This window comes from Photinus pyralis, unplaced genomic scaffold, assembly GCF_008802855.1.
Source record: "Photinus pyralis isolate 1611_PpyrPB1 unplaced genomic scaffold, Ppyr1.3 Ppyr1.4_LG7, whole genome shotgun sequence".
Taxonomy (NCBI): domain Eukaryota; kingdom Metazoa; phylum Arthropoda; class Insecta; order Coleoptera; family Lampyridae; genus Photinus; species Photinus pyralis.
Genome location: NW_022170738.1, coordinates 7939495 through 7960959, shown reverse-complemented (window position 1 = coordinate 7960959; position 21465 = coordinate 7939495). Strand labels below are relative to the sequence as shown.

General features: G+C 35.2%; 2 protein-coding genes and 1 long non-coding RNA gene across 7 annotated transcripts in view; 1 reads left to right on the top strand and 2 right to left on the bottom strand.

The window, feature by feature from the left end:
* LOC116177531 (protein-lysine N-methyltransferase EEF2KMT) overlaps window positions 1-4205 on the bottom strand; it is a 43394-nt gene extending 39189 nt beyond the window's left edge. Inside the window, exons 1-5 of one of the 4 annotated variants that reach the window (XM_031496546.1) lie at window positions 3979-4205; window positions 3611-3922; window positions 3126-3558; window positions 2979-3078; window positions 1843-2282 (exon numbers count right to left, since the gene is read on the bottom strand). In XM_031496546.1, the coding sequence (XP_031352406.1) occupies window positions 2246-2282; window positions 2979-3078; window positions 3126-3558; window positions 3611-3922; window positions 3979-4065 (969 nt within the window). In that variant the 5' untranslated portion in view covers window positions 4066-4205 and the 3' untranslated portion in view covers window positions 1843-2245. Of the gene's footprint in view, window positions 1-1842; window positions 2283-2407; window positions 2427-2481; window positions 2890-2978; window positions 3079-3125; window positions 3559-3610; window positions 3923-3978 lie in introns of those variants that run through there. The other 3 variants (XM_031496548.1, XM_031496545.1, XM_031496547.1) reach the window with 3 other exon arrangements.
* A 2006-nt stretch (window positions 4206-6211) lies between these two features.
* On the bottom strand, window positions 6212-21427 carry LOC116177533 (solute carrier family 25 member 35-like). Of its 2 annotated transcripts, XM_031496549.1 has the most exons (5): window positions 21289-21425; window positions 7200-7478; window positions 6914-7152; window positions 6634-6859; window positions 6212-6584 (listed from the first exon to the last, which is right to left on the bottom strand). In XM_031496549.1, the coding sequence occupies exons 2-5, from the start codon at window positions 7441-7443 to the stop codon at window positions 6367-6369; spliced, it is 927 nt and encodes a 308-aa protein (XP_031352409.1). In that variant the 5' UTR covers window positions 7444-7478; window positions 21289-21425; the 3' UTR covers window positions 6212-6366. The 2 variants fall into 2 exon arrangements, 1 of the variants encoding a protein (XP_031352409.1); XR_004146691.1 differs by lacking the exons at window positions 6212-6584; window positions 6634-6859; window positions 6914-7152; window positions 7200-7478 and adding exons at window positions 10233-10319; window positions 10373-10640 and having other exon boundaries at window positions 21289-21427.
* LOC116177534 lies at window positions 18529-19165 on the top strand. Its single transcript, XR_004146692.1, has 3 exons — window positions 18529-18695; window positions 18820-18945; window positions 18995-19165. It is a non-coding gene; the product is annotated as an uncharacterized LOC116177534 (long non-coding RNA).
* Window positions 21428-21465: the final 38 nt, after the last annotated feature.

Below are 21465 nucleotides of genomic sequence, written 5' to 3'. Positions count from 1 at the left end.
AACTATACACACGTATTCGAAATTTGTGCGAGTCAAAACTGAACCAGCCTTGAATTATTTTTAGGTTATGTACAGTCGTGGTCAGAAGTAATGTCCTCCCTTAGAAACTGCAACTGTAGAAAAAGTACCAATGTGTCAGCTTCTCCGTGATTTAGTTCAATTTCATTTCAATCTTAGACATTTTCCTCATGTTGAAAAGAAGCTCAAATCTCACAGGAGATCCGGTATATTAATTATGTGCTACACTTGAGATAATCGAGGGACATTACTTCTGACCAAAACCGTACGTTGAAATGGAAGGATACTGGACTGCAAGTAAATCGCGAACTTGTTTTGCACTATTGTGACCTTTGTATAAATTTATCATTTTAATTTTCATCTCTTTAACGACAGCATTTTTTAAATTTATCTGCAAGGCGGTAGATTTGAAAGTGACAGTTGTACATTGCACCTACTACCCATTTGAACTACTCCTATTAGGTTTACGCGTATTTTTTAGGAACATAGGGAAATAACATTGCATTCAAAATCAAAATCGTATGTTCCAGTGTAAGATAAACGCACTGTATATATTTTTATATACTTAATTAGATATTATATTATATCATTTTTTTCAAAATTTTGAAATAACATTTTTCCTTTGATCATTTTTTTTTATTTATTTTTTATTTATTGCCCTTATTTTATAGTGGGCGGAGTGTTAGCAATTTGCTACACTTCCCACTATAATCAAAGGATATTTCTACCGTCAGCCATTTTTATTCATTGGCATCGACTGCCATGAATGCACTAAAAAAATCCTCCATGAATCCATGGCCTACTATTTAAAAACCGTAAAAAATAAATTTTAATTTTTGGTTCATAGCTAAAAGTTAAAAACAAGTTTTTCTTCCTGAGGCGAGTAACTTCAGCGCATTTTCCAGCAATTGATCAGTACTTACTTCCCAAAAGGCCATAGGTGCTATGTGTTTTTCTTTACTAGAGGCATCTATGGTTAAATTTCAAATAATATCTCCATGAATCAGCAAGTTGACGTTGCGCAGTTCGCACATTTAATTTATGCTATACGCGATATGTTTGCTTTCACCAGAAGCGTCTATGGTTAAATTTTTACAAAGATCTTCAAAAGTAAAAAGTTTGCATTTTGCAGTCTGCGCATTTGATTTTGACTATGTGCGATGTTTTTAGCTTTGCTAACGACAGTTGTAGTTTTCGATTTTTACTACATGTTTTTCATCACTAGAAGCATCTATGGTTGATATTTCAAAGAAATATCTTCATAAATAAGGAAGTTGGCACTTGCGCAGTGCGACAATCATAAAAATTTTTCTTGGCTCAGGTGCCAGAGCTATAAGCTACCGAATTCAAAAAGAACGAACTAAATATAATGAAAACCGTACGAGTAGTTACGGCCTCGAACGGACGGACTGACGGACGGACAGAGGAAGTGGCTGCAATAGCGCACCCAACTTCGTTAGAAAATGCGCTAAAAATCTTGTCATACATCAATGTAACCAGGAAAAATAATGCAAAAAATTGACGTTGATATACAGGGTGTTGCATTTAAAAAATACCAACTTTGGGTCAAATCTCATAAACGGACTTTTTACCTTTGTTTTTTATGCGATAACATCCCAAAAAGTCAAACTTCTCATTTTCAGCCTGTATCTCGGAAAAAAACGTAGCTAGCTTAATTTTTTCAAATAGAATCCTATACCACAGTGTCTTTATACTACGCCTATATATAGTTGCTCTGTCAAGCATTTGGCACACTTTTTTAGTCCTTGCTCACTCCTTATCGAGATCGGTTATAATTCCTCATATCTCGAGAACGGGGTGTCAGATGAGTGTAAAGACTTGCGACAGGAAAATACAACGCCTGGACGAAAGATATTTATTGGTGATGTATACACTTTAGTTGCGAATATCTCGAAAACGGCATGTAGGAAGAGGGTACTAGCAAAGGGAAAATGACACGTGAATGTGAACATATCAAGAACCTTGTCAAGAACTGAATGTATAAAAACAAGTTCGTCACGCCCATGCTACCTCTTTGTGGTTATTAACAATACTGTGTAAAATTTCCGAAAGGATTTGATTCTTCTTTCATTAAATAGCAACAGCTTGAAAATGTGTGCCAGACGGCTTTGAAATGTCTGTGTCTCCTCCGGTGCCCAATAACTAACTATCTTACTTTACTTGGATGAATCACTACATCTTCTATTTTCCTAATATTTACTTTTCCTCACATTTTCTTCAAATTCCGATTTCCATTCATTGAACTACAAGAAATTAAGAACATTATTTCTTCCCTTTCCTCCTCCTTCGTCCATTTGTTTGCTTCGATCAACTCTGCACCTTCATGATCGACATTGGAACAAGTACCTACTTACCTATATTTGTCATATATTTCAAGTACCATTCACCTGCGCAATGGAACTGTACTTTTCAATCGATTATTTAAAAAAAAATGTAACACTCTCAGTTTTTAATAACTATAATCTTGTCCCACTTTTTCATAATCATAATAACAACGCCAAAGCATATAATGCAGAAAACCACAGTAAGTACATCTATAGCTAGTTATTTTCTATAATAATGTGAACTAGAGCAGAACATAGAAAATTGTTGTGATACTTGCACTTAAAAAAATTTACATACTGTAAATCCATACAATCGGAATCAGTAGGTACTGAATTAAATGGACAGTTTCAATACTAATTTGCCAACCGACAAAATTATAAATACCACAATGGCCTTTAATGGAATGTGAGTGAAACTGTAAGTTACATCACTGAAAAATGTCCGCGATCTAATGACCTATTTGCATTAAGAATCCTGGATTAGTTACGCTTAATTGCTGTCACTTGCGATGTATAGTCTAAATGACTTGAAGGGAAAGTTAAGAAAGTTGTTTATTATTGCTAACACTGTGCACACTTCAATGAACAAATTTACAAATAATTGGTACAACTTACCTTAATGAGCACAAAAAAATTTTTATTGGAGATTCTGTTGACCAAAGAAAATTATGTTGAGAGTAATTTTTCAGTTCCTCATAGATAATATGGTTACTTTCTAAAAGAAAATACTCACAACAAACCAGATGAGAGGGCAAACTTTACCTAGTAACAGTAAAAACTGCTTCAGTGTGGTAGGGTTACGTTCTGTACATGCGATGACAAGTGTTTTGGTGCCGAATTTAAAGAAATGCAAAATAGCGTTCAGTAAGCAGGGGAATACACTTGAATCGTAAACAACATCAGCTGCCAGTAAAATATCGACACTTGGAAGATTACGGTTGGTATCAATATTTTCCCATGGTAGACTAAGGACCTGTACATCAGTGTCGGTGGGAATCAACCCAGAGTTTAACCGAACATTGTCCTCCAGCACCTTTAAGACGGAAGGATGGCCGTCTGTTAAAAAAACCTGCTTCGCTTGGCACAAAGCGACGGTCAGACCCGTCAAACCCACACCAGACCCGAGCTCCACGACAGCTTGACCCTTCAGAAATTCCTCATTACCCAAACACCACTCTGACAAAGCTAGCGAGGCCTGAAATAAGATCCTCCCAGCATTGCTGAACAGTGCCAAACAAATCGAATACCTGCCAGCTGCACAGACCGGTCGTGCCCTCCGAAATGAAGCTCGAATTTTCCTTCAGACTTATTATTTTGCCATTTTCCAAAAAGTAATGTCTAAAATACGGACCGGCGTCGCCCAGCGCCACCACACGACCGAAAGCGTCATACAGACAATCACTAGGCGTCAAACCCTTCCTTTCCAATCTGTTTATCAAATGTTTCAGGAAAGACTTTTGGTAACTAATTTGAATGGGATATTCCAATACTAGGCTTAAATTTACAGTGCGTGAAACCAAATTCTCTTGTAATTCACAGTTAAAAACGTCAAATATGTTCTAAAAAACCATGTAGGAATGTTTGTGCCGTGTAAAATCATGGATGTTGTACTTACCTTCCAATTAATTTTTGGAATTGGGACGGCGCATAGAAATTGTTTTTGCACGTATTTTAGTTCAGAAATTACATCCTTATTGCACATTTCGTACAAAATATAACCTCGATTATTGACGGCGATATTTCACGGTCAAGACTACTGATTAACCGATTTTTAAGCTACCGGTAAAACTAGCAACGTCATCTAGTGACTACATGACTCGAGAAGTTTTGATGCAAGATGCAATGTGTTTGTGTAGGAAATTTTTGTGATGTCATCTGTCCAAGATATTATAGATACAGGGTGTCCAACGGGTGTGCCAACGACGACCCAAATCATTGACTTTATACACTATAGACAAACTGAGAAATAGGGAAAAATGGCAGCCGCTTACAGTAGCGAATACTTGCGTTAAATAGGCAACTTCTTAAACACATTGCAATCCCCGTACCGTCGAATGGGGCGTCATAATACTCGTACATATGAACGCAAGTAAGTTTATGACGTTTCATTCGTTTAATTTTTAATTCTGCACATTTGTTTTATTATACCTGAATTACAATCTCCGTTTTGAACACTCAAATGCAGTATTGTAATAGGCATTTTTTTGGGGATAGGTATCGAACAAATAAAATATAATTCTCGCCAGGAAAGATTGCCGGTCAAAGCACACCTTGTGTCGATTTACAATCTTTGTTTTTCTTAAGACGCGAGCGACTTCCGGAATAGGATCGTGCCAATGTTGAACGAAAGTCGCTCATATCTTTAGAAAAACATAGATTGTAGACCGGGATCAAGTGTTCTATGACCGGCAATCTTTCCTGGCGAGAGGTTTACCTAGATACAGGTACAGCTGTCAAATAAATATACCTAACCTAAAAATAATACCTATTTATACTTTATTGCCTTTTTTTAATAGTACCTAACAGGTTTTCAAATGGGTCTTTATACTGAATCTATTCCTTCTTGGTGTCAATATTTGCCACGACAGGAACATGATTGTGTTGTACTTTAATATTCAGTGGATTGATCTTCAAAATACTACTTCATTTGCACAAGATTTTGGTTGATCGTGTCTGGGGTTGTTTATATTATTCGCATCTCAGAGTAAGAAATAAAGATAGAGATGCCTTGATGCTTATCAAAACGTGCCATCATCTCGTCGTGTTTGTAAACATTGCAGAAAGCGAGTGTCACTAGGGCAACGCTGTAGCGATTTGACAGATGAGAGGATTTCTGTTTATTTCTATGAAATGGATTTTGACAGGGATACTTACTATTGGCATTCTCAGATGTACTTTACGTGTTACTTTAATTGAAGTTGATGCTTGGAATTTAGAGCGATACTTTGATGTTTTTGTTGTACATGCAATTTATCATTTTATCTCAATTGATCGTACATGTTCTTTTTTTGTACGAAATTGATTTATCATGTTGTCCGTTTGCATTTAAGATTTTTTTTAAATGAATTTGATTAACTAGATTTGATTCAATTACCTCAGTTTTGTCGTACAATTTGAGATGTTTCATTTGTGTATTTTTCTTTTTTGCATTTTGTTATCGTAGAGATTTATTTCATGTATTTGTGTGGGCTATGCCGGGGTTTTTGTCCCGTAGAAGGTTTCCATGGTATTGCCTTGTTGTGTGCGTAATATATTTATTCGTTTTGGTCTTTTGTTATACCCACGAACTTATATGATTTATTAAACTTTCTTCTCGATTAGGTCTCACGTTCCAACATATAAAAGAACCGATTACACAATGTAGGAGTTCATTTGTTCCCTCCATATCGCCAAGCCAATGAATGGTATTTGTTATTCATTGAGCGAAACGTCCGTCGTTTCGACTTGAAAGTTAGGTGGCTCTGCAGTTTTTCCTCAGAGTTGTAAATATATAGGATGTCACGATTTCAGTACCGGCTTCGGAAGATGTGTATGAAGAATGCCGTTAACCTTTTGTTTGAAATCGTTTACGTTTTTGGTGTAAATTTTTGCCTAATTTACTTTTATGTCTTGATGACATGGAGTTGTCCCCAACTTAAATTTATATTTCTGATCATTCATTTAAATTTGTGGAAGTTATCGAATTGTTTGATGTGTGTACTAACTCGCTTGTAACGTAACATTTTCGACGTGAATGAGGCGGTCGTAGCAATAACTGTAACCATAGTTACAATTACAATACCTATGTAATGCCGGGACTTGACTCTCAACTTTAGGTATGAATTCCTTGGACGAAGAGCAAGAGCCAATTAAGTAAAGGTCAGTTTAATTGAGTACAACATTTGTAACTAAATCTATCACAGAATTCGATGTCCATCAACCTTCCACCGATTTGGACAGTTTGAAAATGACTTTCATTGAATTCAGTGTAAAATGCATGTTCGATTACACTATAGATACTATGCTACACATTCACTTGCTGCCGATGTTTAGCACGAAACCTGCCATACAGATCTTTGTAATAATCCCAAAACATTAGACACAGCACAGTATGGGGCCCTAATCTAAAATAATTTCCACTAAGCCCTTTTGAAAACCCCAGCAAACCTTCGGATTTATAAATTTTTACGACGCAATCTGTATAGTTTTTATATAACAATCCACGCCCTTCACTGTCAACTCCTGCAAAATACAATAAGATCACTTATTATTGAAAGGAAGTATTACTTACCCTGATTGTACAGTCGCGTCAATATAAGATCGAACGGTGTAACCATTGTACTGATAGCGACTCCTCCAACCATACTTGAAACGAACGATTTCAGATATGGGTGGTTGTTTAATACATTGCGCTTCGTTAAAAATTCCTTACTGTATGTGAATGCAGTTAACTGGGACGTTGAAGCTACGAAAGCTCTAGGAATTGATGCACCGGCTCCTCGGAATAATCCCTTAATCTACAACTATAAATGAGTGTCTTCTCAGAGGCTATTCCTAGTCACATTTCATACCCCATGTTCCTTGAAAATGGTCTTCAAAGCCTGCCAGGTCCCTTTATGGTTATGCTGATATCCGACAGCAATACTCTGACTCGCTTGTGATTGAAAATGGGTCTTAATCATAAAAAAGGGACTAGCAAAATAATGTCCAAATGTACCCCCTAAACCGCCAAATAAAACGTTCTTGTAGAATATTAAATTGCCATCATTATCCCTTACATATCCATGCGAGTCGGCGAGTTGGTAAGCACCTATAAATTAAAGTTGCACAAGGGTCATAACTAGTATAATTACGTACCCAATCTCAGCCCATTCATAATTAACTGAACCCACAGTCCGGCTACAAGACCTTTCTGTAAAGCGAGTATTCCTTCCGTTTTTGCCACAACATATCCGGCGTGAAATAAGTTCTTATAATGCACGGCGTGTTGGCCTCTTTTGCGCAACTCGCCTTGCAGCTGAACGCGTATTTTCAACACTTCCAGCGGATGCGTAAAGAAACCAGCACTAACGGCGGACGTCCCAGCAATCACAAAGTCCATTACGTAAAGTGGATTTGTTTTCTTCAATTTTTAAGCTAAAATACAAACAATTCTATTATTTAATTAATAAATTAAAAATAATAATACAATTATATATATATACAGAAAATCGTGTATATTAACTTGCCACTTTGACAACAACTGTTTATATTTTAATGTAGGTAGGTATCGAGAGGAATAATGGATTGAAAGATGAAGAAATACAGCTTCTCCATTTTGTTTCAGTTAGTGAATTTCCAATTAGTAATTTGGAAAATGGCGCCATAACTTATATTTTATAATTTTACGGTGTTACGTTGGGTCTGTTTCGTGTGTAAGATTTGGTGAATACAAGTAAAAATCGAGTGGGAAAGAGGTATTATTAACCTCTTTCATGGCAAATCTATGCAGGTTGAGCGCGTATTAAATTCTTAGCCCACCTTTCGAAGCAAAACTAAGTAACGTAAGCGCGGTAATGTTTAGATCGCGTAACATGAAATGACGGCGGATTTATGTTCAACCGTAAATACAGTACGAATAGTATGTTACTTTGTTAACACATATGTACGTGAATATTTGCGTGGTATTACATTATCGGATTAACGTGATCGCAATATTAAATCAATTGTTACCACTAAAGCATCAAGGTCCAAGGTGCAGAACGGTCATTGCGCTATATTTGGAGTGGCGTTAAAAACCAGTTTATCCATCAAATTTGTGCACCTATTTTGTTTATACGAGGTGATACCTAATCAGATTTTAACTGAAGTGGCAATCGGTAAAAAGGTTAAAGAGAATTAATTTAAGGTACCGGTTCTGTGACATAAATCATTGTCGGTTTCGGTTCCAGTTTTTTTGTTTCAATATGCGGTACGTTTTATTTTACTAAAAGTTTCTTTGGTTAAAATTTCAAAGAATAATCTTTCCATAAATAAGAAAGTTAATATTGCGCAGCCTGCGGCAAATGGCCACATTAATCGTCAAGATTTTTCTTGGCTCGGGAGCCAGAGCTATAAGCTACCATGCTACCGAATCAAAAACAGAACGAACTTAACATGTCGAAAACTGTAGATGGACAGAGAAAGTGATATGCAATAGCGCATCCAACTTCGTTGAAAAATGCGCTAAAAAATACATTACAGAAAAAAATAATAAATAAATTAAAGTAGGTACAGATTATTTTGCATAAACATATTTGTTAGGTTTAATTGAAACTTCTTTTTAATTTGCGTGTTCATTGCACCTCTGTCAACTACCTATCCTTGATGTCTTCAGAAGAGTAATTTCAACTATTGCTTTAGGGATTGAAACCCATATGCATTATATAGGTTCCCGCGGTTTCGCACTAATTGAGTAGATTAATTTTTTAAGGCTTCTGGTTCTACGACTTCAATAATTTTCGGTTCCGGTTCCAGTATTTTTTCGGTTTTAAAGAGTACCAACGTAAACAAATAAAAAATTATCCACCAAATTTAAGCGCATGATTATAATGAAACTTCATTTTCGCTTACGCGTTCGTTTCATCTGTCAATTGCCTGCCTGTCTTTTTCTTTCCTTCAACAGCAGTTTCAATTATGTCTTTCTTCACGCATTCTTCAACCATCTTACTGTTTTTGATTTGATTATTTCGGTCACTCTAAAATATTAGCAGAACTAAGCTTAACCCGAGATTTAACCTTAAACCATACACTCCTTTACATATACAGGGTGGTGACTTGCGTAACGCATCATAGGGATTTCAATGTAAAATTCATAACATGCGATTATTGGCTCCCCAAATTATTTTAGAGCAAAAATGTACTAAGGTTTTTTGTAAAAAACAATTTTTTACGTCAATCAACCGTGATGAGTTTTCAATTTTTGCATAATAAAGACGGAAAATTAGAAAAATAAAACCCTCATCTTTTTCAATAATCTGCGATGCCATGGAATTTTCTAAAACAAAAAGATATCCAGTTATCAATTAGCAGCAGTTCGCAATGGCTTTTATAATCGACTTGGTTACTGTCTTGCAGTTAATGGTGACTTATTCAAACATTTATTGTAAATTGTTACTTATATATTAGAAAACCGTTTTTAGTAATTTGGTCTTTCTTCATGTTGAATTCGCTGTTATAAATATAATACTTTTTGATAGAATTTGATTTGTTTTATAGCAGACATTCCATGGCATGACGGATATTGGCGTAGTGTTTGTATTACAAAATTCCACGGCATCCCAGATTATTGAAAAAGATGGGGGTTTTATTTTTCCAATTTTCCGTCTTTATTATGCAAAAAATTTAAAACAATACGGTTAATTGACGTAAAAAATTGTTTTCTACAAAAAACCTTAATACATTTTCGCTCCAAAATAATTTGGGGAGCCAATAATCGCATGTTATGAATTTTACATTGAAATCCCTATGATGCGCTACGCAAGTCACCACCCTGTATACTTCGTACGGGTCGATATTGACGGATGTCGGGTAACAGCAACCCAGCATACAGAATGTAAAAATGTAAACACATGCCCTGGTTCTAACGGTACTGGTATCGATTCAGGTGGGATTTACATCTCTAAATGAACTGCCAAAAATTTACATATTTATTTGCAATATTATACAATACAGAAACTATTATCCTTCAATAATAATGAATTCTGCAAATTCACAAGGACTCGAACCGTCGTTTTTTTTCTGCCGCAATTCTTTTACAATGAATGAAAGATTATTGATTTTTTTCTCGTATCTCCTTACTTTCTGTCTTAATATTTTTATCGTACTGGAAGCTTTGCGCAATCTTTCTGTCTTTTGTTCTAGTTTCTTTTGGAGGATTTCCTTGCTTTTATCCTTTTCTGTCCATGATTTTTCAATGAATGTGGGAACAGGAGTACATTCCTGAGTCAGTTTTGTAGCCTGTAATGCATACAATTTGATTAAGCATACAATAAAGATTAGATTATTTTCACCTCGAGTTTCACCTGGCTCAGTACAGAAGGTGGCTCTGATTCAGAAGATTGATGGGATGCAGAAGGTTGACTAATTTCCTCGCTAATTTCCGAGGAGAAAGAAAAAATGGTCGGCACAGCTTGGGCCAATAACAGGGGCTTAGAAGTATGCTGCAGATACCACTTCTTTTCAAAATGTAGAGAACATAACCTACTATTAGCTGTAGGAGTGAATTTCTGTTTCATATTTTTCAGCCATCTGATACGCATCTGTTCGTCTTTTGGAAATCTAAGAAATAGTACTACTTTAGTTTACATTACAACATATTTTACTGCGTATTTGACTATAGGTACAAAAAGTGCAAATTTTTTAATTTGAAAATATCATGATCGACATTGGCCCATGAGAAATGGAGAAAAAACAATACATACACACTTATGCTTTATTATTCAAACAGTGTTGCCCATCTAATGGTCTTTTTAATTCAGTAAACTTTCTGCCCAAAATTCCTATCCCTATTACAATATACAAAATTGTACTGTGAATTCTAATTTATTTAGTTTTAACATAGCTATCCATAGCTATATATGCATTGGCACAAAAATCCAATGTTCGACAAATGGTAACTTCCAATGTATTGTTTTAAATCTATCGATAAAACAATAAATACACTGGTATGGAAAAAAATTATTGGAAGTATAAGCTAGAAAGAAACCAATAAAAATTATATGAGTGTGAGGGAGACACAACTTTACCACTGTTGACATTGACAGTAAAAATTAAATGATTCTAGTCTTGCCCTTGATAAGATATTATCAGTCCCCTTCTTCCCTAGACCCTAGTCGAAGCGAAAGACGCATAAATGGCATCGACGCTTTTAATTTGGTGAGTGTTCTATCTCACTTCACACTCACTATTGCTATTGGGTTTCTATCTAGCTTATGGAGAGTCAGATCTGCAATAATCTTTTTCCATATCTGTGTGTTAGTACTATGCGATCAAAAATGAGTTGCTGTCGAGTCATCTTTGGAATGTTGGTTTACATGTGAAATCGTACTTAGCTTCAATTTCCAAAGACAGCAACTTAGGTTTGATGGCCCGGTATTAGCATTGATTAGTATTAGTACTGACTAATGACACAACAAATGAACCGATACGTTATAAATTTATGCATACCTTTTCTGTTTATTATCATATTATACAATGCGATCAAAAATGATTGGCTCTCTAGTCGCCTTTGGAATTTTTGTTTACATGGGAAATCGTATCTAACTTGAACTTCCAAAGGCGACTTGACAGCCAATCATTTTTGATCGCCCGATACAATACCTACAAGTAGAGCTACAAATGGAACAATGCATGTACCTACGCCACTGGTCAAGAAATATCTATTTAAAAAAACGCAGGAATTAAAATAAAAGCAGTATCTTTCCTTTGTTGCACATATTTATCAGTTCATTTGGCAATTTTAAGACATTCTCATGCACAGTGATTGACCACCAGGTTCTAAGTGTACCTACTCACATTAAAACAAAATAACATATAATTACCTGTGAAACGATACTCCTTCTTTCATTTGTCCACTACGACTTCCACATTTCTTGTAAAAACAACAACATACCATTTTCATAAAGTAACCACTGGATTTATATGTTGACAGTCAAACACAGCTGATGCAAATTGCACGGAGTAAACCATACAATTAAACATAGGCGTATGCTTAGATCATATAAACAAAGGGCGTATGAGATTCCCAAATGTATATTGTCTATTCTATGGGAGTAAACCTGATAGCGTTTTCGATTGGCAAAACTCGTACTGCACGAGTGTTGCACGAGAAACTGAAGAAATCCATGTGAAATTGTGAAAATTGCTCTCAATGGAACATAAATATTCGTAAATATTTGCTGTCATTTGTCCATAACCTCATTTTAGATTTGTATTTATACAATGATTTAGGTAATCGACAAATCTGTATTCTAAAAAATGACTGAAACGATTTCACTATTATTTATGATAAACAATGAGGAATATAAATTTGAAATTCCTGTAAAGAACCAATTTTTGGCGTTCACTTTAAAGAGTAAATGCAACTTTTTGCAAAGTAGAAGTTATATGGCTAGTTCATCATCTTCGCTATCGCTAGATAACAACAAAAAACTCTCCAACGCAAGAAACAAATTCAAATTGGCGCACTTTTATTTTGAAAATTTGCTCCACGAGCTCTTCGACCTCGTGCGTCAAAATTTGCATTTAGTGCGTAATTGTTGCATCACATTTGCCAATGGAACACAGAAAATTGCCCTAAAATTACCAATAGAACGTAAAAATTGCACTCGTGCAGCACGAGTTTTGCCAATCGAAAACGCTATGAGTTGAGTAAACAAACATTGGGCGCGTTCATCAGAACCACGGTGACGGTGATCAGAACCGACTGAAACCGTTTGCGTTTTTTACGCATTGCCATTGATTATGCACTGAGTGTAATCAATGCCCATTGGCATTACCATTGAATTTATAACTATCAGAAGCGCAGGTTAAATGGCAGGATATGTGACTGTTTTCAATAGTTTAAATTACAAGACGTAGATGTCTCTACCATCGAGAAAGATGAATAATAATGTCAGTTTTTTACCTTTGTTAAGGCCGCTTGACATGGAGCAATACAACGTGCAAGAACTTGCAGAAAGAAATTGCAAGGTCAAATCCTTGCATGCAATAAGCATTGCATGGTATTTGACATGGTGCAATTCTATTTCAATTGCCACATGTCTGCCAACAGAAGAAACATATGGATTTGTCAACAAAGTAGTTAACCTCAAATGAAAATTAAATTTTGATTGCTTGAAGAAACATGAAAATTACAAGAATAAATAAGATTAATAAAAACAAATAATGAGTGCGTCTCTCAGCATCATAGTTGCCGCCGCTGTATTTTACTAGGTTGGTGATACAAAAACAACTAGATTTATCCCTAGAATTGCACGATTCATGCAAGAAAAATAGCACCGGTCCTATAAAAATTGCATGCAAGTCTCTTGCAGCAATTGATCAGCTGGCTTTGAACTGCGCATGCCTTTCGCAATTTTTCTTGCAACTTGCATGCAATTGCAATTTTTATTGCTCCATGTCAAGCGGGCTTTAATTATTATACAGGAATCTGTAATGAACCCACTATCTCGATTTGTAATTGTTGTATACAGAATTCTAGATACCCAAGAAACGTACTTATAAGGCATTTATGTGGCACACGGGATGTTGAATGACGTAAGATAAACATTCTTCCTTTCATGAATCGTGACCTTACTTAACATTCCTTAAGGAAGATTGAATTACATTTGAACAGGAAAGCAAAAAATACGCAGGCATCCTTGATCACTTTAACAGAAATTAAATGTACCTACCTATCTATTCTTAATTTTTGTGTGTGTCGGTTAAACCGTTGCCATGCCACCGGTTAAACTACCTAGGACAGGGGTCGGCAACCTATTGAAACGGAAGAGCTAAAAATTACAATTTACAAAATTTCCCAATTCTTAAAGAGCCACAAATAATTTTTGATTCAATATTATAGTTTTTGGCTATATACAGGGTCCTGCAACAGTCCGTCGGTTTTTCCTAAATAGCTGATAGATACCTGGTAAAAATATTGGTGGTTGCGGATCTACAGAAATTATTTTTGAATGTACAGGGTGTTCCATTCCATTTTTACGATGTCAATTAATAACTGATCTTTTTAAATAGAACATCCTGAATATTTGGTTGTTTCAATGCCGTTTGTTCAAAGTGCTATAACTATTCTTTTTCAAATGGAACTACCACTATTTTATTTCGCTATTCGCTTTTGTCTTCTCTTAAATGTTTATAAGGGGTGCCCTGTGCTTAAACTCCGCAGTGTTTAGGTTATTTCACAAAAGTACCTACTCATTAATTAATTACGTGTTTATACATCGGAGTAGGCTGGCTATAATAAAAAAAAACAAAAGAATACCAGAAAGTAAACAAGTGTCAAAAATTAGATAATTATTTGCTGCAAGTATACTTTTGATACAAAATAAGATTAATTAAAAAGGCGAATTTCGAACAAATGAACTAATTTCTTTAAATAAATACGGAGAGCCGCAACTTTATAGGTATCAAAAGAGCCGCAGGTTGCCGACCCCTGATCTAGGATCACACGTCACACCTGGCAATTTTGATACAAAATAAAAAGGTCGTTAACCTCTTTTCTTTTAAATTCTGACGTTTGAAATTTGTTCTCAATGGTTAATCGATAACTTATCGATAATTATCGATTAATAGATAGTCAATCGATAAATTTAAAAAAAAATGGTCGACCGGTCAACAAAAAAAGAATTTTTTGCGCATGGGATTTACACAATATATATTCTGACTATAATAAGCAAAAATAAATAAAAAGTGCGATTAAGACATCGAAAATATTTGCTTTTACAAAAGTTACAGCGGTTTGATTGAAAGCTTTCAGGGGCGAAAATTAAAGCGGAATCTTTGTTTTCCCTAAAAAAAAGAAAAATGGAGGGTGATATTTTTCCGCGGTTACTTAGCAAAGAGGAAAAAAAATCCTGGAACAGTTTTAAGGCAATAGTCCATGGTTTCCCGTTCAGTGTTTCCTGGGAAACCATAGAGCTGAAAATTATGACGAGCTGACAGGATTTGGTTTTGTATCATGGGGTATAGAATGTCTCTAAAGAATAAAGATGCACAGGTTACATTCTCATTTAGATCAATTTAAGGATAATATGGGAGCTTATTTGGAATAAGGACAACACTTTCTCGAGACAATGGAACTTAGGTACCTTCCCAAGGCTAGGAAGTTGGAAGCATGATGGATCAGATTCAGTTGAACATGACAAAAACAGCAAAACTGTTACATTTTTAAACATTTAGACTCTAAGATAAACAAATTATAAATGTAGAAACGTTACCATTTAATAAATCATGCCTATGTAAGTAGGATTCTATAGGTATTTTTTTTTTAGGTTTTTTGCATTTTTTTCACACAAAAACAAATACATAACCATTTTTTGTTCTAATTCTTATTTGTGGCTATAGAAGCAATAAAAATAAGGTATATATGTCCCGTGCGCAAAAATGCTGTAGACCGGTGTAGGTAATTTATCGAAAATGTTAAAGGATTGGTCGATAAACCTATAATTACCGATAATCTATCGATTAATCTCACAACTAAACTATTAAGATAGATAATTATCGAGAGAATTTTTAACGACATAAACTTTTCAATGTTTAGGTATACCAGTTTACTTCCAACAAAAGCGATGTAAGAGCATTGTTGAGTTGCCATATGATCACAATTCACAACCTACTGCTGTACTCATTTTTGAGGATTATCGTCCACTTGATCACCTTTGATTTCAGAAAACTTGAGCATCAAAAGATCCTGTTTTATTTAAATTATCTCTCGCAATATCAATACCAAAAAAACAAAAATGTTAGCGAGTGTACGCATGGATGATGTAATATATCGATTGAGAATATATATCGATGAGATTTATGAAAAAGTATCGATAGTTTTCTCTTGATAATTTCCGCTACTTATTTATTAATCAATAAATATCAGAGATAGACAATTTTCGTGGCAATAATAATCGATTATTATCAGCAGCTAACAATCATTATTAATTATTTTCAAAAGTTATCGATAATTATAAAAAGTTATCGATAATTATCAAACGTTATCGATCATTATCGAAAATTAGCCTTACGATTTATCGATAATTGTCGATTATTATCGAAAGTTAACGATAAGTGATTAAAGTTATCGATAATTATCGATAGTTATCAATTAATGATTAATCGATAATTATCAGACTGAACAGACTTATCGATAAATCGATAACAATTTCATTTATCGCTCAGCTCTAGTAGGTATACGAATTCACGTAAACTGGGACCGATTTATTTGTGCACAATGCTGCATGGTTATAAAAAAGCTGATTCGCGAAATTTAGTTATCAAATGTGAATGTGGAAATGATGTAGCTGCCTGCTTGCAACGGACAATATTTTGCCTTCAAATTTTTTTTGATCGTTTTTTAATAACAAAATCTCCCGCTTTCAGTAAAAATGTGGAACCTGCCTATTTTACTGCCTGTGAATAGAATGTATGAAATTGCATTCCTTCAAGGACAAGGACTGCAAGCTTCGTTCGTCTAAATGTATTATTATTTACATTACAAATTTACGCAATGCTTCTTAAGGGATCTATTTTTAGAACATTCCAATCCTATTTATAAAACCATTCCAATGATAACACAAAAAACATCCGGAGTTCCTGACATCTGACGATTAAAAAGGAAAATATTCGAATGGTCAAAATAAATGGTTTGTAATGCTGCCATCTAATGTCAATGTAACGCTCCACTTTCGATCGCCCACGGACTTTCAAACGATCGAACTGCTCCTAGCGGCGGCCAGTTGGCACATGGTCACAAACTGTTATATGGGATCCGCGCTTCTGATAGTTATAAATTCAATGGCATTACTAATTATCAAACTGTTGGCAAGCAGTCGCCATTTTTTTTAATCGTAATTTAAACTAAGGTCGCTGAAAATCGCGAACTTGTTTGTCCATGCACATATTTGCTGAAACGCGCGAAATTGGATCAGTTGCTACAGAAGCGCAGAGGGGACACATCAATTGGTTTTTATTTTTTGGCGAAATTTCGACTTCCAACACGGAATGTCGACTTGCAACACGAATATTCGATTTCCAACACGAAATTTTGACTTGCAACGGAAAATTTCGACTTGCAACACGAAATTTCGACATTCAACACGAAATTACTTATTAAGTAAGTTTTGTAGTGTTTTTGTAAAAATATTGCATCTGAATTGGTTGTCCAATTTAACGTTCGCTTAATCGATGTTTAAGCCGTTAAGAGTAGGGATAGAACAACTGATAGGGAACTTTATGCACTACAAAAATGGTAAGCTGACCTTTTTTGCTAAATAATAATAATAATAATAATAAATGTCTTTAATAGTACCTATAGGTTACATTACATAGAAGTGTGTACAAAGGGCGAGATTCAGTAATGGAATGAAACATATGTACATACAATTTCTGCTCTTCCATCTAACCCCTAAATGGCGTAGTTTTCCTGTGAAATGCTAAAATAAAAAACGAGTTTCTCATCCCTTCCCCTGATCGGAGGGATTCTAAAATTTCGGTGTGAGTCAATGGTCATTATGTCACAAAGCAGTGTATGAATCAGGGGTTGAAACCGGAACCGAAAAGAACCGGTACCGGAACCGGTTCCTGATTGCATTAAAATGCCCCTCACTGGGAACCGGAACTGATTATTTAAGAAGTTATGATATCCGGAACCGATACCGGTACCGTTAGTGCCAAAGAATAGGTATTTTTCGGTTCTATCACTGTTAGAGTAGGCACGTTGCGCTATGTGTGGGGGAATTGCGTTTTATATGCTCTTAAAATTTGATTCTGATGCGTTTTCTTAGATTTAATATTATTCATTTAGCTTATATCATTGAATAATAATTATTCAATGCTTATATACAGGATGTTCACCGAGGAATGGTACAGCGCGATATCACGGGAACGAATATAGGGTTTGAAATTCTTAAAACTTTGTTATATGTAAATGTAAGCTAGGGCCATATATCTTATTTACGTAAACGAGACAGGTTGGGAGCACATATAAGTAAAGTTATCACAAATATCGTTGGTCTAGCGCACAAAGGTGCTAAGTATCAATTAAAATAAGTTTTGTTTTTGAACGAATTATTTTTTTTTTGTAAACTGTACACAACTGTTTGATGATACTTTGAATAAACCCTTAACTTCTTCATTACCTAATGTATTAAACTCATGTTGCACTAAATTCCAAAAATCGAATTAAAAGTAGCATATTCCATTTAAAAGAATTCAGTTAGGTAGCGCCCCCTGGCGATAGCCCATTTCATTTAAAAACTTTTTCACAAAATATTTCGCCTTCGATATAGCCCTAGCTTACATTGATAACAAAATTGTAATAATTTTAAAATCTGCATTCGTTTCCGAGATATAAAATTTCAAAACCCAAAAATCCAAATTCACCCTTTTATTCAGAGCTATCCACTAATTTCTTAACTTAACCTTAATACCAAACAAATATAAAATACCTATTTTAGAGTGACTAAGATCGAAAATGAATCAAAAACAGTAAGAGGGTTGAGAAATGTATAAGGAAAGCATAATAGTTGAAACTATACTGCTGAAGAAAAGGAAACTAGGAAAAGACAGGCAGTTGACAGTAGTGAAACGAACTAAAAATAAGTTTCAATTAACCGTAAACAATATGTAAGTATGTAAAAGAATCAATGTACTTTAATTTTGTGTATTATTATTTGTTTTCTATAATTAATAATTTATGTTTTTTAATCATATTTAATTTATTTATGTTGGAACCCTTAAAAACCGAAAGAATTGGAACCGGAACCGAAACCAAAAATTACTGAAGCCACAGGACCGAAACCCTTAACAATAATTCTACCTAAATAGGTCGGAACCGGAACCTATATTTCGTATGGGTTCCAACTCCTGCCTCCTGGTATGAATAGGTGTAAGGTGTCATTAAATATTCTCTTCTTTTATTGCAGATAGAAGGCTACGGCAATGAGAGAGTGAAGGAGAGGAGAGTGAAGGAGAGGAGAGTGAAGGAAAGGAGAGTGAAGGAAAGGAGAGTGAAGGAGAGGAGAGTGAAGGAGAGGAGAGTGAAGGAGAGGAGAGTAAAGGAGTGGAGGGTGAGGGGTCGTAGCTGTTTGCATATCTTTTTTATCAATAGTATATTGAAAGACAAGTGTTACAATGCGACCTATTGTAATACGACTATCTTGTGGCACAAGTGGCGACGCGAAGCGTAGCCACGAGTGTCCGCAAGATAGGAGTATTACAATAAAGCATTGTAACACGAGTTTTTCATTCTATTTTTTCTATTTCGGTGCTTTAATTTAATTAAAAAAATCATTATCAGAAACTAGAGGGAACATTAGAACTAACATGTTTTATGTTGGGAACACTTTTTATGCCGTTAAGTTTTAGGTTGGCAGCGTAGTAAGACTGCAATGTAAGACTGACATTTTGAAGTTTAAACATGGAAGTACCCAACGAAGTACCTACTTGTACTAACTAGTAACTGCCAACTTAAGAGATGAGTTACCAAAAAGAAACGACTATAATCACTGTCTTTGTACAACTGTTTTCGGCCGAAAACACTTGTACATCATCATTGTGACACCGAAATAGAAAAAAATGTGTGTAATAAGATTTCCCTTTTTGAGTAAAATATTTAGCTCGATATTTAGTTTTGATGAAATCAAATCATTCTCAAAGGCGTTTTTTCCCAAATGTAAAAATGTTAATCAACTTTGAGGTTTTGATTTAGTGGTTAGAGTGGCGATAAGATAAAAGTTGTTAATACATCTAATCGATAAAGAATTTTATGCTCTACAAAAAAAAGTAAATACACTTTTTTTGATAAAGAGTGTAGAGTTTGAGTTATCCTGTAAAACGCCAGAAACTAAAAAAAATATATCGTTAGAGGGCTCACCCTTCCCTGCCAGAGGGAACGGATGGCTCCCCATCTAAAATTGTTTGTTTTGGGCCAATATACAAATGTGGAAAGCAGCTTACTTTAATCATCAAACGCCCTATAATCGAATTTTTCGGCTATTGGAGGATATTATTAGTTGAAATTGAACGAGAGAAAGGACCTACGAGTGGAGTTATTCTGCGGATAAAATTGGACCTCCGAAAATTGTCAGCCTGCATACCACAATATGAATGCAACCGTCTGTCATCAGTAAATTGTAAACCCTATGGTTTGGAACAAATATAAGAATTATTTAAAGCGGCACTTTACCCACTTTAGCCCTGGGCTTACCCAAAATACTAATATAACTGTCGATGGAATAACAATTAATAAACAATGATTATACCTTGAGTAAAATATACCGATATACGTAAGCGCCAATATCTAGATGAAACAGAGCACCTGTCCAGATTTACAAATTTTCCCGTGCATTTTGACGTCACAGTAGTCAGTATCCGAATCTATATCGACATATTATAGAAATGGACCCCGCGTACCAATGCCAAGCGCGAATACTGCAGGTGAGCGAGAGGGGACACTAACAGGAAAGCGCTCTCTTTATCGCGCTTGTGTTGGTCGCACTGCCACAACTATTGTCGATTGTATAATTTGTACATGCCACCAACAAGAGCGCGCTTGCCTCTTCCCTCGCGCATGTATCGTGGCATGCCAATATTTGCTTTTGTTTATAATCCCTATCCCTAACCTAAATTTCTAATTTCATTTTATATGATAATGGGAAAAGCAAAGAAGAGATAGTGACAGTGGTATGCACGGACCTCTTGGTATAGGCTTTGAATGAATAAACAAAGGTATACTAAAAATGTGTTCAGCCAATTTAATCGCCGCCTGAAATTTGGTGCTGGAAACGGTTGTCATAAGCGCTGATTCGCTGAATACGGCTGAACGCGCCCATAGTCTAAGTTGCATCCGGTGGCCTACTTAATTGTTTACTCATTTATCTAATAAATCAAAATGTTTGCATCTGTAATCTAAATATCATTGAATTTATGAGATAGTTATAAATTCAATGCTAATATGTAGAATGTCGGAAGTGTGTCATGACTCCTCCCTTTGCTACGCCACTGTTATCCCAATAAAAAACATTCAAATTTTAAGCGCGAAATTTGAATTCACTAGCTAGATCTTTGACATTGATAATTCCCAAAACAATGAAGGTCGTAGGAAAATAGAATAATTAAATTATGCCTAAAGAAAAATTGTTAGAATTCGAACCACATATATTTAATTTTGATTAAAATGACTAAAAAAGAAGGACATTATTGTTTTCTTTTCACTTACCTAGTTAGGGGTCTGCATAATTACAATCCACGTTCACGTAATGCGTCTATTGCTACACAGTACATACTTCCGTACCAAGGTTTTATTTTAAAAGTGACGAATCCTTCGACCAATTAAACCGACGAAACTTATAACTGATAGCGTTCTGGTTTTTACTATTTGCCCATTTTGTTTGCC

What these genes read in the sequence shown, in the direction of transcription:
- LOC116177533 (XM_031496549.1), bottom strand. Translation starts at nt 7,443, where the DNA reads ATGGACTTTGTGATTGCTGGGACGTCCGCCGTTAGTGCTGGTTTCTTT. An exon ending in CCATTTTCAAGGAACATGGG is followed by an intron (nt 6,860 to 6,913) that starts GTATGAAATGTG and finishes TTATAGTTGTAG; the next exon opens with ATTAAGGGATTATTCCGAGG. An exon ending in GACGCGACTGTACAATCAGG is followed by an intron (nt 6,585 to 6,633) that starts GTAAGTAATACT and finishes TGTATTTTGCAG; the next exon opens with GAGTTGACAGTGAAGGGCGT.